General features: G+C 39.0%; 2 protein-coding genes across 2 annotated transcripts; one reads left to right on the plus strand and one right to left on the minus strand.

Moving 5' to 3' along the window:
• Nucleotides 1–9,005: 9,005 nt before the first annotated feature.
• Nucleotides 9,006–13,321, minus strand: LOC309500146 (serine/threonine-protein kinase pim-2-like; the record flags this gene model as incomplete). Its single annotated transcript, XM_082171710.1, has 7 exons — nucleotides 9,006–10,463; nucleotides 10,646–10,734; nucleotides 10,853–11,029; nucleotides 11,254–11,632; nucleotides 11,781–11,926; nucleotides 12,259–12,450; nucleotides 12,982–13,321. 7 exons carry the CDS (start codon nucleotides 13,319–13,321, stop codon nucleotides 10,455–10,457), a joined length of 1,332 nt encoding a protein of 443 aa, XP_082027836.1. The 3' UTR covers nucleotides 9,006–10,454.
• A 1,734-nt stretch (nucleotides 13,322–15,055) lies between these two features.
• Nucleotides 15,056–16,603, plus strand: LOC309500147 (RWD domain-containing protein 2B-like; the record flags this gene model as incomplete). The annotated part of the gene is made up of 2 exons (XM_082171711.1): nucleotides 15,056–15,435; nucleotides 16,117–16,603. Coding segments are annotated over 2 exons (621 nt in total), but the record flags the coding sequence as incomplete, so codon positions are not given.
• Nucleotides 16,604–18,465: the final 1,862 nt, after the last annotated feature.

Here is an 18,465-nt window from a genome sequence, read left to right on the forward strand (position 1 = left end):
TATTTTTCACATCCTTTTTTTTTTTTTTTTCTTCTGGCTAAAATGGGTATTGCATGTCAAAATCAATATTCTTTTTGTAATAACCTTGTCCATCAGGGAGACAGAGACATCAAACCACTGTCATTCAGTAGAGGAGGACAGGGGACAACTTTCACAACCTCTCCTTTTACCCCTACTGGCTGAAATGGGTATTGTATGTCTAAAATTTACTTTATTTTTGTAATAGATTTGTCCATCAGGGAGACAGAGACATCAAAGATCAAACCAGTGTCATTCAGTAAAGGGGGACAGGGTACAACTTTCAGAACCTCTCCTTTTACCCCAACTGGTTAAAATGGGTATTGCATGCCAAAATTAACTTTATTTTAGTAATAGCATTTTTCATTGGGGAGACAGAGACATCAAACCACTGTCATTCAGTAGAGGAGGACAGGGGACAAATTTCATAACCTCTCCTTTTACCCCTATTGGCTGAAAAATTCATGACCAAATTAAACTTCTTTTTGTAATAGCTTTATCCATTAGGAAGAGAGAGATGTAAAACTCATTCAGTAGAGGGGGGCAATTGACATAAGACAAACTCTCTTTTTTCTTTTACAACAACTAAATGTCATATGTTTTGTCTATGTTAGTTATGTTACTATGTTCAAATGTTAAATAAAATGTTGTTTACACACTTGTGGTTGTGCATTGTTTATATGGAAGTCTGCAAGATTCAAATATATATTTTTAAAAAAGTTGATAAATAGGCCTATACATATTTTACAACTACAATTTAAAGTCAGGATTTTTTTTATATACATAGTACTGATCTTAGTAAACAATCCTCAAATATAAATGTCAAGAATGCAAAAAATAGAATTAAATATGAGTTCTTAAATATGTTACAAAGACAAATGATCAGTTGCTAATAAATAAATAATAATAATTTTTTATTTTTTTACTAGTTCATTAAAATGCTGTATTTCTTACAACATCAGGGAAGCACTTAAATATGCTTGGACTTGGTCCTTTTTCCATATGCATTGGCCAATGGCAGAATAGAAAGAATAGAAACATGTATTCATAAAAATTTATTCATATTCATTCAGTATCTAAATAACTATGTCACTTACTACAAACTGTATATCTTGAAAATTCTAAATACTAAACATATTAAAAAACAATACCGTCATTTGTTTTAAAATATAGATTATTACTGGATCATGCACCCGCTAATTAAAAATGACAATTCATGACCAAGACCCTTTAATTACGGTATTTCTTGCCTAATGAACAGTGATTTTTATTTTATCTTACTCTGAATATTTAGGGAAATACAGAGTCTCAGGAGAGTTTTCTATGACTTTTCAAACCATTCCATTGCAAGTCAGTATATTTCTAATTGACTTAACTAAACCTAATCATCATCAATACTGAGAGTTTCTCCCAAGTACCCACTGGGTTCCAATGAATAAAAATGAAAATGAAATTTCAAAATAAGGTGTTGAGTATAAGTAAGTTTTAACAAGCATAAGTTGGGTTTTCATGTTTTTTTAGGGGATATTCCATAGGCATATATTCCAAACTGTATATTCTGTCCTACTACAATAAACCTACCTCTAAACCTACGTATCAAACAACAATTTCTGCATTTTTACATTTTCAGAAAACACAACAAACACACACACACACACACACAAAAAAAAAAAAAAAAAAATGTACTGGTATTAGCTACTATATTTCTGTGGATATTTGGACCCCATAACTTAGGGAACACCAGTATCAAACACACACACACGCACACTTCTAATTGTGTTGGTGACACTAACTGGCCTTATTTGGAATTGCGCCTAACAGATCTTACAGAATTTTTTTTTAATATTTATATTTTGAAATAAATACGATCAATATACAGTTATGTAGCCTACACATTTAAAAAATAATAGGTTTATGCAGCATGAAGTCATTAAAAAATTATTTATATTACATTGGAGGCTTCTACTTTGTCTTAAAACGTTCTGTTGCGTCATTACACGACACTGTCACTCATTCTGCGCGTTCCATACGGAAAAACTGCAGCTGTCATTCAAGCTTTGATGCAGATTGTCGTGAACAGTAGGTGATTACAGCTTTATTACCAAGATATTACTTTAGAATGTGTTTCATGTCGACATGGGTAGAGTGAAGAGAGGTAAAAAAATGAGGAAACATGATTTATGGAGTACATGTGGAGGACTTGCACAACTAATAAATAAGTTCCATGGTGTCAATATAACAAAGAAGAAAACACATTGGAGTTCAGAGGTATGGCCAGAACTGTCTACAGCTGTGTTTGGAATCAATACTTCACAATACCGTAAATGGCTTTATGTTGTGTGGAATGAAAATAGAAGAGGAGTCAGAACACATGTCATGAATACAAAAAACTGTGATGATAAAGACTGTGATGGAAAGTCTGCAGACCATCTCTCACCTGTGGGTCTGACAGACAGCGATGGAGAGTGTGACCTGGTACCAACATCTGCGGACCATCTCTCATCTGTGCGTCTGACAGACAGCGATGGAGAGCGTGACGTGGCACCAACATCTGCAGACCATCTCTCATCTGTGGGTCTGACAGACAGCGATGGAGAGCGTGATGTGGCACCAACATCTGCGGACCATCTCTCACCTGTGGGTCTGACAGACAGCGATGGAGAGCGTGACCTGGTACCAACATCTGCGGACCATCTCTCATCTGTGGGTCTGACAGACAGCGATGGAGAGCGTGACGTGGCACCAACATCTGCGGACCATCTCTCATCTGTGGGTCTGACAGACAGCGATGGAGAGCGTGACCTGGTACCAACATCTGCGGACCATCTCTCATCTGTGCGTCTGACAGACAGCGATGGAGAGCGTGACGTGGCACCAACATCTGCGGACCATCTCTCATCTGTGGGTCTGACAGACAGCGATGGAGAGGGTGACGTGGCACCAACATCTGCGGACCATCTCTCACCTGTGGGTCTGACAGACAGCGATGGAGAGCGTGATGTGGCACCAACATCTGCGGACCATCTCTCACCTGTGGGTCTGACAGACAGCGATGGAGAGCGTGACGTGGCACCAACATCTGCGGACCATCTCTCACCTGTGGGTCTGACAGACAGCGATGGAGAGCGTGACGTGGCACCAACATCTGCGGACCATCTCTCACCTGTGGGTCTGACAGACAGCGATGGAGAGCGTGACGTGGCACCAACATCTGCGGACCATCTCTCACCTGTGGGTCTGACAGACAGCGATGGAGACCGTGATGTGGCACCAACATCTGCGGACCATCTCTCACCTGTGGGTCTGACAGACAGCGATGGAGACCGTGATGTGGCACCAACATCTGCGGACCATCTCTCACCTGTGGGTCTGACAGACAGCGATGGAGAGCGTGATGTGGCACCAACATCTGCGGACCATCTCTCACCTGTGGGTCTGACAGACAGCGATGGAGAGCGTGATGTGGCACCAACATCTGCGGACCATCTCTCATCTGTGGGTCTGACAGACAGCGATGGAGAGCGTGATGTGGCACCAACATCTGCGGACCATCTCTCACCTGTGGGTCTGACAGACAGCGATGGAGAGCGTGATGTGGCACCAACATCTGCGGACCATCTCTCACCTGTGGGTCTGACAGACAGCGATGGAGAGCGTGATGTGGCACCAACATCTGCGGACCATCTTTCACCTGTGGGTCTGACAGACAGCGATGGAGAGCGTGACGTGGCACCAACATCTGTGGACCAACAGCAACATCACAAGAAGCCATACAGAACCACAAGGCCAGGACCCAAGTCTTTTACAATGTACATATCCACACGGAAATGGAAAAAGATAAGGCCTTTGCCGGGTAGCAGAAATCATGGACACGTGTAATTTATGAAATATTTCCTAAAACAAATCCCTGCTGCACACTGGTTTTTACATACCAGCACTTAAAGGTCACTCATAGTCGAAAGTATCGGTGTCCATTTATGACAGTCAAGGCATCATGTTCCTTCAAAACTTGCAATGCACATTATATTTTCCGTATTACACACAAACCATTGAGCAGTGACAAACGAATTCCAATTCAGGTGACAAGAATTGGTAAGGTAACCCATTTGAAACCAGAGATAAGGTCCCGGCCAGCTAGTTACCAGAAGAGAGGCAAGATTGCCAAAGAAGTGGTACAAGGAGTAAGTAATGTGTAATACAAAAATCTGAGGGAAACACCAGTTCCTGAGTTGATGGCTGGAAACATTACTAGAAGTTTAAAATAAAAACATACTCAAAGTAATTTCTAGTGAAATTCAAAAAAGCTGCAGACTGCATGATGATGTGATCCTGGAGCTGATGTTGACTCAGAAAATTATGAAAGACAGATCTGTCATACAGATTTTGCCCAGGATATGTCCAACATCTGCAGGTGGATCCATTTGGAGTGCATCTTTACACTGAGACAGGACTGGTCATTCTTGTACAACATCTCAGAAAAGGAAATCCTGTTACCCTGTATTTGGATGCTACTGGAGGGGTTGTGAGTCGAGTTCCAAGTCAGGCAAAGAGAGTGCTGTACTACAGCATCAACCTACCACATGGAAAAGACAAGCCTCCTCTTCCTGTGTCTGAAATTATAACAAATGACCATATGATCCCAAACATTTCTTTCTGGTTGCATCAGACTGTAACAAAGTTACGGAAACTCACTCTCTACAACATACACCGGATTGAAACCGACTATAGTTGGGCACTCATCCAGAGTTATTGTCTTTCAACAAACAAGATATACATGCCTACCTAAAGGACAGCTTTTTAAAAATTTGATAAACTCATTAACTGCAAAGTGTTCTCAACTTCAGATTAGGTGAAAATCTGAAAACTTTAAAGGACATTAACTGCACTACAACTAAGTTGTCCTTAAAATGGTTACAAATGCATGAAGCATAGACATAAAACCAGGGTTCGAAATGACTTAGGACTCTTGGGGGGTCCCCTAAAATTAAAAAAATTCTGAAGACTACCTTGCTACACTATATACTGTAGGCAAAATTATATGGACCAATGTTGAAGGTGGGATAATGGTCTTGGGATGTTTTTCATGGTTTGGGCTAGGCCCAGTATTGTAGTGGTGTCTGGAGAAGTGGCTATAATCTAACAGGTAAACCTCTAACTCTGGAGCAACAAAGTTACAAGTTCTTTTTCCTCTTTTTCTCTCCATGATGCAGGATTCTAAATTAAGAAAAATAATATTAGCTTCCTAGACAGCTTACCAAGCTCTCGTATATACTCATTCATGCTCAAATCACATTCACTTGACTGGACAAATAGGTTGTTATGCTAGCTTTGAATAACTAGTCTAGCTGCTAGGTCTGCTATTGAAGCTTGTTTCTGTCAGTGTCTGGTTTGTGTTCCCTGGGTCACCACTAGATGTCCTCCTTCCTCACGGTGTCATTTCACTTTGTGAACTACTTTCCCCACAGTCCTTGTTATCATTGCACTCAGCTGTTTCCCATCGCTGATCATTGCACCCAGCCAATTCCCCATTGTCATTGTCTCTCCCCTGTGTATATATATCCTGTCTGTTTTAGTATGTGTCACGGAGTTCTTGTATTTATCACGCCACTTCTGAGGTCTGTTATTGCCAGTTGTTTTGTTCCTGTTTATGTCTGATTGCTACCTTGGTTTTGACCCCTGCTTGGACTGGATTACGATTACGAAATGCCCCATTAAAATACTTACTGCTATTGGATCTTCTCCCTATTTCTTGTGTGTGGATCGTGACAGTTTCCGCCACAGAATAAAACATTTTATTAAAAGATAATTGCGACTTTTTATCTCACAATTGCGAGTTTAGATCTCGCAATTCTGACTTTATTTCTCAGAATTGAGAGATATAAAGTCAGAATTGCATATATATATGTAGTCAGAATTCTGACTTTTTTTCTCGCAATTGCGACGTTAGGCTATATCACGCAATTCTGACTTTAAACACATAATTGCGAGTTTATATTGCGAGACATCTTTTCTCAGACTTGTGAGATATAAACTAACAATTTTGAGATATAAAGTCCAATTCTAAGGGAAAAAAAGACGGACTTTTTAAAAAAACCTTTTTTACCTATAGTTTATATCTCACAATTCTGACTTTATAACATGCAACTGCGACTTTATATCATGCAATTCTGACTTAATATCTCCCAATTGCGTATTATAAAGTCAGAATTGCAGGATATAAACATGCAATTCTGAGAAAAAAAGTCAGAATTTCAAGTATATTTCTCGCAATTGTGAGTTTATATCTCATAATTCTGACTTTATAACACGCAATTTTGCAACTTTATATCATGCAATTCTGACTTAATAACCTGCAATTGCGACTTTATATCATGTAATTCTGAGATAAAAAGTCAGAATTGTGAGATGTAAACTCGCAATTGTGAGAAAAAATATCTGAATTGTGAGATTTAAAAGTTGCCATTACCTTTTATAATTTTCACTCTGTGGTTGAAACAAGCTTCCGTGGCTGGCAGATCATTTGGCTTCACACATACAGCTAGCAAGCAAGCAAGAAACGTTGACAAACGTAGGCCTACTCTTCTAATCATTACACTGGGTATGTAGTTAATGCAACTTTTGATATAGGAACTCGAACTCCTAATATTTTACTAGAAGCAATTATGGAGATATAAACATAATCGAAGCACTTAAAGGATTTTCATTCAGGATTTCACTCTTTGTGAGGTTTCGTTCTGCCGCGTTCAGCTACAGTGCGTGTCTGCGGGAGCACCACAACAACAGTCTCGGCTAATAGCTGCCCTGATTGCTGCCTCGCGCTAGGAAATAAATTAATTACTGTTATAAATATAAAACGTCAAAATGACAGTGGTTTGATGCCACTGCACTACAACATGACAGTGGTTTGATGTCTCTGTCTCCCTGATGGACAAAGTTGTTACTAAAAGAATGTTAATTTTAGCATGCAATACCCATTTCAGCCAGTAGGGGTGAAAGGAGAGGTTGTGAGAGTTGTCCCCTGTCCTCCTCTACTGAATGACAGTGGTTTGATGTCTCTGTCTCCCTGATGGACAAAGCTATTATGTTAAAAATCCCAATTAGTCACTCTCCTGTCACTCTATTGGGAGACACGCCCACTTCCTGGAACTTTCTTCACCTGAGGATAATTACCAATCAACCTCACTAGTGTGTCTCTCTTTGTGCTGACTGTTTGCTCCTCTGCTTGCTGCGTCTATGACTTTGTAATTTTATTTAAACCTTTTGTATTGATATTAATTTGATAACTAATTTGGTTAAAGATTTTCTTTATGGTTATGTGAATGTATAATTATTATTATAATGATTTGTATCAGTAAAGTTAATTTTGTTTGATTGTAGACACCAGCAATATGCAGCAATTGTAAAGCCACATTAAAGGAGAAGTTCACTTTTAAAATGAAAATTCTGTCATCATATACTCACCCTCATGTTGTTTCAAAGCTGTATGAATTTCTTTCTTATGCTGAACAGAAAGGAAGATATCTAGAAGAATATCAGTAACCAGACAGTTTTTGGGTCCCAATGACTTCCATAGTAGGAAAAAAATATACTATGGAAGTCATTGGGACCCAAAAACTGTCTGGTTACTGATATTCTTCTAATTATCTTCCTTTCTGTTCAGCATAAGAAAGAAATTCATACAGCTTTGAAACAACATGAGGGTGAGTATATGATGACAGAATTTTCATTTTAAAAGTGAACTTCTCCTTTAAGGAAATGAGACAATGAAGAAAGAAAGCAAATGGCAATAAATTCAATTCAATTCAATTCAATTCAAATTTATTTGTACAGCGCTTTTCACAATACATATTGTTTCAAAGCAGCTTTACAGAAAGTGCATTTCAGAAATGTACATAGAAAAATACAGTTAGTTAATCATGTATTAATTTAGGGCATAAAATATCGCCGTCGTCGAGTCGTCTCCTCACGGGCGTCGAGTCGAGTCGAGTCGTCTCCTCACGGGCGTCGAGTCGTCTCCTCACGGGCGTCGAGTCGAGTCGTCTCCTCACGGGCGTCGAGTCGTCTCCTCACGGGCGTCGAGTCGAGTCGTCTCCTCACGGGCGTCGAGTCGTCTCCTCACGGGCGTCGAGTCGAGTCGTCTCCTCACGGGCGTCGAGTCGAGTCGTCTCCTCACGGGCGTTGAGTCGAGTCGTCTCCTCACGGGCGTCGAGTCGAGTCGTCTCCTCACGGGCGTCGAGTCGAGTCGTCTCCTCACGGGCGTCGAGTCGAGTCGTCTCCTCACGGGCGTCGAGGTCGAGTCGAGTCGTCTCCTCACGGGCGTCGTGTCGTCTCCTCACGGGTGTTGGGGCATCTGAAGTTTCCATAAGAGGCTGGATACAAACTGGAGCTGACGAACTCTATTTACCTCGGGACTAGCGTCCCGAGATAACGACAGAAAAGCAGATGGGAAATAATTAGCATAGCTGCTGTTCATAACATTAATGCATTCAATCTTACTCAACTGTAGTATAAAAGGTAAGTATTATGTGAATGTTTAGGAGCTAAATGTGAAAACGCCCTCCCTCCTTTAGTGGACTTAGATATCCTAGGAATGACCAGAAGCCTCGAATTTAGTGATCTTAAAGAGTGCGATGGATTGTATTAGGGCGATAGAAGTTCCGTTAAATACCCAGGAGCTAAACCATTTAGGGCTTTATAGGTCAGTAGTAATACTTTGTAATTGATACGGAACTTAATAGGTAACCAGTGTAGAGATGATAGAAATGGTGTTATATTGGTCGGGAGTCGGGACTGATCTGAGGGCAACTCTGAGTAAGGAAAAGACAAAAACTTTCATCTTAGTAAGGAGGCGGGGTTGACCCCGTTGCTATGTATGACACAATCTTTTGAAGACTGTGATTGGTTGGTTGTCAAAGAAGAAGAAAAAAAGAAGTGATTTTAAGTATAGGGTCTATTCTAAGCCTTCACTTTGAAATTACATCATTTTTCCTATTTGACCGTTCTCACACACACATTATATATGTTTATATAAATCCTTTTTTTATTTATTTACCATGCTGTTAATTTCCTATAAGGTATTTGATTGGCTTAGAATGATAAAAATTGTTCCACTCTTTCCAATTACACTGATTGCTGGCATGTCTATTTAAGTGGTGGTTTGAATGTTGGTTTTAATGTATCAAACATGGCTGGGTTTTTGTGTGTGTGTGTTTCTTCTGAGAAATTGTGATCACCATCCTGGACACGTGAGATATGAGCGTATGTAAAAGGCGAGCAACCCACGGAGACAATTTGATTGTTGAACTTTGATCTTGAATTCATCGAAACTGGTATGAGAAATATTTTCCTTTTTGTTTTTGGACAAACAGGACTGAGACTTTGTTTTTGCATATTTTTCCTCGAGCTTTGAACGGAGAGACATTGATTCTGAACTGAACGATTCTAAAGAGTCAACAAATCTTTTGATCTGAGTCATTTGATTCTGAACTGACATTAACTGAATCAATTCAGTGAATCTTGAATATTTGATTTATTTGACTGAAAAGACTGATTTGAGTTATTGAGTTTGTAATATTTTACATGCAGCTTAATGCCTGTCCATGAACACCAGTGTAGTTTTGTAGTCGATCTAAGAGTATTTTGTGATCTATAGTGTCGAACGCAGCGCTAAGATCGAGTAAAACTAGTATTGAGATACAGCCTTGGTCAGAAGCTAGAAGTAAATCATTTGTAATTTTAACGAGAGCAGTTTCTGTGCTATGATGCGGCCTGAATCCTGACTGAAATTTTTCATAGATATAATTTTCTTGCAAGAAAGAGCACAATTGAGCGGACACAACTTTTTCCAGTATTTTAGACATAAATGGAAGATTTGAAATGGGTATGTAATTTGCTAGGTTATTCTGACCTCTGCACCATTGGGAGGAAAATGTGTGGTCATGTCAGGAACCTCTGGAAAGCTTAGCAACCTGAGCTTCTTTGACACGGAGCTCTAGAACCGAAGCAGGGACTGGAGTTGCAGCAGAATGAACCTTCACAGTGATTTCTGTGGGGCCTCGGCAGGTTTTGGAGCAGCAGTGACGGGAAACTTTATGGCTGTCTTCACTGGGAATTCTGGAGCAGCCCTGACAGGATCGCTGGGCCCAAGGCAGCTGAGAAAGAGAGCGATGTGAAACCCCCTCTCTGGGACCCGGATGCCAGTGGTAGAAACTTCTAGGGCGGCAGGGCGAGGAACTTGTGGGACGGGCTGAACAGAGAGCTCTAGGTGAACTATTTACAATATACATCACTAGGCGAGTAGTTCCGCAAGACGCTAAAACTACCACCTCAAGCCAAGGCGCCAGACGCAACCGAGGCCTGCCAGCCCTGCAAGACGCTGAGGCTGGAGAGATGGAGGGGTCATCTGTGTCAGCCCGCCAGACGCAAGGCTAAACCCTCTACATGACCTGAAACACAATTAGAAAGCATTTTTCATTAGGTATAAAATACATCTGTGCCATGTATAAGGACTCAGTATATGACAGTTACAGCAGGTACTGAATGGTAATGTAAATAAGCTGATGTCCATAATCAAGCCAAATTAACAAATAGCCTTCAAAATCTTTTTAGCTTGTCTTAGACTCAGTACCTTGAACCAGTCATGGGAGAGCAGCTTAACCAGATGGAGTCTCCGCTTTGGTTTACTCTGGAGGCAACCTCGAATAAAGCGACAGCATTCTGTGCAGAAAGATTGAGAGTTGTCTAATTATTTCCTTCAACTTTACACTTGCTCTCTAAGCTGTAAAAATGGGAAAGATTCCTGCATTATCCATTAGAACATCTTTTTTGTACTAACCATCTGAGAAGCCCGGCTCGAACCAGACATCAGGGTCCATCAAAGCGATATCTCTGCTGTTTGGGAAATAGCCGGTGATCATGGCAAACAGCAGCACCCCCAGCGACCACACCGTTGCCTGCTTCGCAAAGTACTTGCCCTTCTCTAAGTACTCAGGAGGGCAATACCTTGCTGTGCCTGGAGATAGGAGTTTGTCACACGTGTAAGCTTGCTTTTTCTCAATTTAACTGAAATGGCATTTAATTTTAGTCAACAAAAATTATATTAATATTGATTATTCTTTGATAGTTTTGTTAGTGTATTGTTAATATCTCACTGTGTGATGTCTGAGAATGTAATGTGATGTAACTGGTCACTAGAGTTTAAATCCCAAAATGTATATTTTAAATAATAACACATACCAGAGTAGTATTTGTAGGCTGATCTTTTCATGAGGTCCCCGCAGCCGAAATCGATCAATTTGACCTCCAGGGTCTCTGTGTTGACCAGGAGGTTCTGCATTTTGATGTCTCTGTGAAGCACACCCCTGGAACAGCACAGGGCAGCAGCGTGAATCACCTGCTGCATGAAGTGGCGGGCCAATCCCTCACTGAAGCGGCCTCTCTTACGCTTCCAAAGGCTGTGCATGTCCATGCAGGGTAAGGGCCATTCTAAGACCATGATGTACTGGTCGAGATGATCCTGCCAGTCCAGCACCTTAATAATGTGGCCACAGCTTGGGCCTTGATTGGCCATTACTGTCAGGGCCACCTCAAGTGGAACTGGTTTGGGATGGTCAGGCTAGAAGAATGACAGTTTTTATTATTGTTAGACATAGGATTGGTTTCTCAAATAAGGATTTAGCCCAGTCTATCTATTGAAATATTTGCACCGTGATTTACATTCAAATGTTATAAATTGCCAACATAGAGACAAGTATGATACGTACAAGGCTGGTGTATTGCTGGCTCTTTCTCTTCGCTGTGAATTTCACAGCTACCATGAGGCCGTCCTTGCAACGGGTCCCTTCGAATACAGAGCCAAATCCTCCTTCCCCCAATTTCCTGCCAATGGCGTATTTCGAGGAGATGTGATCTATTAAAACATAATTATTTTTATTTGTTTATTGTTTAATACAGCAGTGTCCTGCAGTGAGGCCATACTTTCTGATGAAATGTTAATAGGGAAATATATTTGTAATATTTGTTCTTTTAAAAATTCATTTGTCGCATTACTATTTAAGTGAACTGCAAAAAAAGCCTAATGGTGATTTAAAATTATGGAGAAAAAAAAAAACTAAAAGAAACCTTACAGCAGTATCAGCTGGATTATTTAAAACATATGCTTTCCTATATACATATTTACTTTCAGAGAGAGTGTGTGTGTGTTATATTTTATGTCAGACAGTAAACTTGCAGTAAACTCACCCTCGATCTTGTGACTGTCCAGCTGTGATCCAGTGTCACCTGATGATGAACTGGCTGGACTGTCCTGATCTTGAGGCTTGATGTCCTCCTCTTGCTGGTTTTCGGCAGTGGGGGGGACTTCAGGACGACTGGAAGGAGGTTCCTGATGATCATTATCCTCTGCAGTAAAGATGTCCTGTAAAGAAATCTGATCTAAAGAGAGGAATATAAACCACAAGCTTGTTTTAAAATCATCCGCCACATCTTCAAACTATATTTCATCTATATTCAAACATTCATCACATCGTGGAATTCATTTATCTGCCTTTTTATAATGTGTGATGTGGGTTTTTTATATTGTGTGCAAATGATAGGACCCGATCACACGTGACGCGTTTTTTTGCAGTGAGAGGCGCCTTTTTTTTCAATTGGTTTCCTATGGCAGTGAGAGTTCTGCGCGCTGTTAAGCCCCAAGCGCCTCGCGTTTTACCGCGGGTTACCAGGAGCTTAACGACTTCACGAACCAACTACCACAGTTTTGACAAAGTAAATAAAGTTAATAAAAGGCTGATTTGACGTTTACTTGACTGACAGCACAACTGTTTCGGTGGTTGCCTAGTAACATAAAAAAACCAAGCGCACTGCTCGTGTGATCAAAATAGTAAAAAAAAAAAAAAAAAGATAATAAAAGAGTGTTTTACAAGAGTGTAAAAGAGAGTTTGTGTTGTTCAGAGCTCAATTTACCATCAGTACATCTCCTGGATGGGGCTTCATCAGTGTCCTGGTCCACCTCACACTGCTCCACCTGCTCACCCTGAGCTTTGGTGGATTTGGGGCGAGATGAACAAAAGAAAAAAGAGGCAAACTCCCGAAATGTCCTCCTTTTCTGCCCCTTATTCTTTGATTTCTCTTTCCCTCTCTCCTTTCTCTCCGCTTTACCGATGCCCACCACAGGCGTCTCGTCGGGACGAGGATGGAGCTCCGCCTTGTGGTCGGTGGGTGTCAGTGTTGTTCGGGGGTTTATCCCGGGCACACACTCTCCTCCTCCGTCAACTCCCACTCTCCGAAAGTGTCGCTGTCCCATAATCAATACGATAAACCGCTATCAACAAATGCAAACACACCGCAAGAACTGCAAAAACACTGTTGATATCTGAACTCCTTACTCGCTACAAAGTGATCAGGGAGTTTCACGCTTTTGTCCTCAACATTCTATGATGTCATAATTTATTTAAATACAAATACAGTATTTTGTATTTTGAAAATACACAAAATAGCCTACATGTGAAATTGGCCATCCAGTGCATAGGTCACAGTGAATGAAGAAACAACATAGGCTTACTGACTTTTCATTCCTAACCTCATCTCTGCCCTCTCTCTCTCTTTCTTTCTTTCTTTCTTTCTTTCTTTCTTTCTTTCTTTCTTTCTTTCTTGCAATTACAAATAAACTCATGCAGAATAGCAGCCATTTATATAGGCTACTTATTTCTGTAGCTTTTTTTTTTTTACCTCAGAATAGTTTATATCTCACAATTCTGACTTTATAACACGCAATTCTGACTTTATATCTCCCAATTGCGAGATATAAAGTCAGAATTGCGTGATAAAAAGTCGCAATTGCGAGAAAAAAAGTCAGAATTCTGATTTTATATCTCGCAATTCTGACTTTATAACACGCAATTGCGACTTTATTTCACACAATTCTGACTTTATAACACACAATTCTGACTTTATATCTCGCAATTCTGACTTTATAACACGCAATTTTGACTTTATATCTCGCAATTATGTTTTATAAAGTCAGAATTGCGTGATATAGAGTCGCAATTGCGAGAAAAAAGTCAGAATTCTGACTTTATAAGACGCAATTGAGACTTTATATCTCGCAATTGAGACTTTATATCACGCAATTCTGACTTTTTTTTCTCAGAATTCTGACTTTATATCTTGCAATTGCGACTTTATTTCTCAGAATTGCGACTTTATATCTCACAATTCTGACTTCATATCTCGCAATTCTGAGAAAAGAAAAGTCAGAATTGTGAGATAAAAAGTCGCAATTTATTTTTTTTTATTTTTTTTTCTGTGGCGGAAACAAGCTTCCATAGCTTTGAAACAGTCTATATTGTTAAAAGCGCTATATAAATGAAGGTGACTTGACTTGACTGACACTGTAAAATCTTTAGTACACTCATTTACTTTGCACAACTATTTGCAATGCATTCTGAAATGGGTTGATGAATATATATGTGTGTGATTTTCTTTTGCTGTCATATCATTAAATTACTTTTTATTAAAGAAAAATATCCAAAAGAATAAATAATAGCAAAAGCCTTTGTTTTACTGTAGCTAATGCAGTAATGCAGTAGTTCATTTTTATTTTAGAATAAGAAAAGATATGTATAGGTTCGTGGAACGATTGGTTGGAATTATATTTTCTGCAAGTGTTTTTTCTCCTCTGACACTCACCAAACAGATTCAGTATTCCTCAAAATTAACAAAAATGCACAATAGAATACAATTACAGAATTGTATGCAAATAATGCAATGATTTAATACGTAAAACATACTTTATGGATTTCTCACTTAATCTACCAGTGCCTTTGCTGCTGACCTACGATGATTTAATCATATAAATCACCACAAATGACTTTACTTTAGTGCTTGAATTTCACTCAAAAATCTGTACGAACGCTGAGTCCCTCCAGGGCCGGATTTGAGGAACCCTGATAAAATGTATCTGAATTCCCATTAGGATCCAAGTTATTATAAATATTTCAAATGGATTTCTTCTGGATTTTTACTAGGATAATAATTTTTTGCCCTTTTCAGATGTTCTGAGCTCACTAGATCCCAGCAGATGCTGCTTCACTCCAACCTCAACACCTTCCTGTCTGAAAACTGCAGTGGTGATGTGTGTATTCTGTCTGATGTGCAGTGGATCAATGAAAATACACAAGGATATATCAGTAAAAGTGCTCCTGTCTGCGATCCCAAGAAGGAAAATGTTTCAATGCAGTCAAAAGAGACCTTCACTAGACTCTGGATCTACAGCCATCATATCTACAATAAGATGAAGAGGAACAACATTCTGGAATGGGCAAAGGAGCTGAACCTTTCTGGGTTCAGTATGCCGGGAAAGCCTGGTATTGTGTGTGTGGAGGGTCTGCAGTCTGCTTGTGATGAGTTCTGGGCCAGGTATGAATTGAAAATCAATAGGGTCTACTCTTACTCTTTTGTGAACACGCCTTTTGAGTGCAAACTCAAAATACCAAAGATGAGTTTAATACCTAATTTAAAATAGGTTTTGTTTGTGTGCCTGTGTGTGTGTGACTATACTTGTTAGGTCCAAAATAAGGATCTCATTTATTATGTTAGGGGCCTGTGTGTGTATGCGTTTCATGGCTGTTGGGATGACTATAAAATATTTCTTGAACTTAGACATATGTTTAAGTGCTTAAATTTGCTAATATAAGTTTGTAACCCCCTGATATAGGCGATCTCCCAAATTCATATAGGCTACAGTAGATTAACTTTTAATTTTGATGGTTTAATGTTCTCTGCAGCTAATAATTGACCGTACTTTATGGTTGACACAAACAATCTTAGTTTAATTTTCAAATTGTTATTAATTATTATATTATATTAAACTACCGGTCAAAAGTTTGAAGGAGATTTTTTTTTTATGTTTTGAAAGAAGTCCCTTATGTTCACCAAGGCTGCATTTATTTGATAAAATTACATTTATAAATGCAAATAAATTTATTTGATATTACAATTTAAAATAACTTTTATATTTAAATATATTTTAAAATATATATTCCTGTGATGGCAAAGCAGATTTTTATTATTGGTGCATTTTTTTAAATATATTTTCAGGGTGAAAGTTTTAACATGGAAAAGAATTATGATTCGTCACAGAGAGGATGTCCCTTTGGAAAACAGCTCGATAGAGGAGAGAACTGACTCCCTTCGCAAGTTCACTGGATTTCATGAAGCCATTTTTGACCCTCACGGGACCAGAGAAAACCATATGGACCTTGGACAGCTTTATCAGTTCCTTAATGACAAAGGATGTGCTGGTATCTTTCAAATGTACTTTGGGATTGAGGGGAGATAATAGTTTGTCTGTGTCTGTTTGTGTGCACATCATTTCTATTTTTGCCTTATTTTTAGGCTAAATATTGAAGACATTAAAAATGTTAAAACAGGAAACCAATTTTATAGTAAAGGCAATGAAATGTGCAATCCAAACACATTAGTAGGGTTGTAGTTCTGCATCACTGTTGTGTCTAAAGGATGGACCTGTCATCAATCCTCAAATTTCTTATCTTCATAAAGATGGTTTATTTCACTGTGCTGTCTTTGGATTTTTTTTTCTTTTAGAAATTCACTTCAAATGTAGTTTATCTTCCTTTTATGGAACACAATGTTGTTTTCTCTCTTGGTGCATTAGTGCCTGCCCACTTTTTCAGTGGCGTTGGTTCTGGAAGTATTTTTTCCATTCATTTTTTAAAGTATCATAAGCAATGAACCAAACCAACCAGCTATGAGGTGAATCATAACATCACAAACTTTGATTTAAAGCAAAAAAGTATTTGAAAATTGGACAAAAATGCAAAAGAACAAGACCGTGTACTTAACGGCTTTAGTGAGGAAAAGAACTACAATCCCACGAAGCATTATGAACAAATATTTAAGTATTTTGAGGGCATAGGGAGACTGACTTGATTACATCATTCATAGTGCTTCATGGGAGTGAGCAGAGCTAAAGACGCTGTTAAACACGGTCATTTTAGAAATAATTATTTTAGATACCAGTTGCAATATGTTATCGCCAAAAATCAATTTCCCTATGGAGAGTTTTACTTCCAAAACCTGACTGTTACTCTCTATTGCAAGGATTCTGGAGATCACTTAAATTAACAATTGATAAAGTTTGTGTAACCTAGTTGATCCAGGCTACCAGTAAAAGAGTTGAAAGATATGTAAAAAGATGGGAAAATTAAGAAAAAGAGAATAAGAGAGAAAAACGAGTGCTTTAGAAGAGAAAGTGTTCTGTCCAATTATTGATCGTGCTGCATTGATTGACACTCCAACGAGCCAATGGAGACTGCGCCGGCGACACTGCCGCTCGCTCAGAGACATTGAGAGAGAGCGAGCGAGTCAGACGAAGCAGATACACACTGAGTGATCTCCAGGGATACTCCGCATCTAAAGATAGATATTGAGAAAAAGAAACTTGAATGCAATCAAAAGATTACATTTCTGAGTGAAAGTGATAAGTCTGAAGAGCTGATGCCGAAGTGAGAAAAAGACGAGGCAGAGAATCGAGAATAAAGGCCGATGTAGATACACACTAAAGCACCGCAAATTATCTTCTTATTGAATAAGATGTGAAATTCTTGCCTTGGCTGGGTTTGTGTGTGTGTGTGTGTGTGTGTGTGTGTGTGTGTGTGTGTGTGTGTGTGTGTGTGTGTGTGTGTGTGTGTGTGTGTGTGTGTGTGTGTGTGTGTGTGTTTCTTCTGAGAAATTGTGATCACCATCCTGCGGACACGAGATATGAGCGTATGTAAAAGGCGAGCAACCCACGGAGACAATTTGATTGTTGAACTTTGATCTTGAATTCATCGAAACTGGTATGAGAAATATTTTCCTTTTTGTTTTTGGACAAACAGGACTGAGACTTTGTTTTTGCATATTTTTCCTCGAGCTTTGAACGGAGAGACATTGATTCTGAACTGAACGATTCTAAAGAGTCAACAAATATTTTGATCTGAGTCATTTGATTCTGAACTGACATTAACTGAATCAATTCAGTGAATCTTGAATATTTGATTCATTTGACTGAAAAGACATTTGAAGGGAAAGACTGATTTGAGTTATTGAGTTTGTAATATTTTGTTTTGAGAACATTGTTTATTGTTTCCTTCAATTTTATTGGGTTATAAACAAACTGAGTCTGTTGAGTTTTCAAGAAGTTTTATTTTATTATTTCATTTTCGTACAAAGTATATGACAATTGTTCTCAATTGAGTTGATTTGTTTGAGTCCAACTTCCTGACATTTCAAAAAGAGAGTTGATCATAAGCATTATAATTCATTGTATGTTGTTAAATGACAGTATTGAGATTTACATACTCCAGACAAATTGCAATTAAGAAATTCTTCAATGAATGCAAGATTCCAACGAGTAAACGAAGTTCTTGGTTTTCACCTTCCTGCTGT

Source organism: Leuciscus leuciscus, assembly GCF_965113295.1.
Source record: "Leuciscus leuciscus genome assembly, chromosome: 5".
Classification (NCBI taxonomy): domain Eukaryota; kingdom Metazoa; phylum Chordata; class Actinopteri; order Cypriniformes; family Leuciscidae; genus Leuciscus; species Leuciscus leuciscus.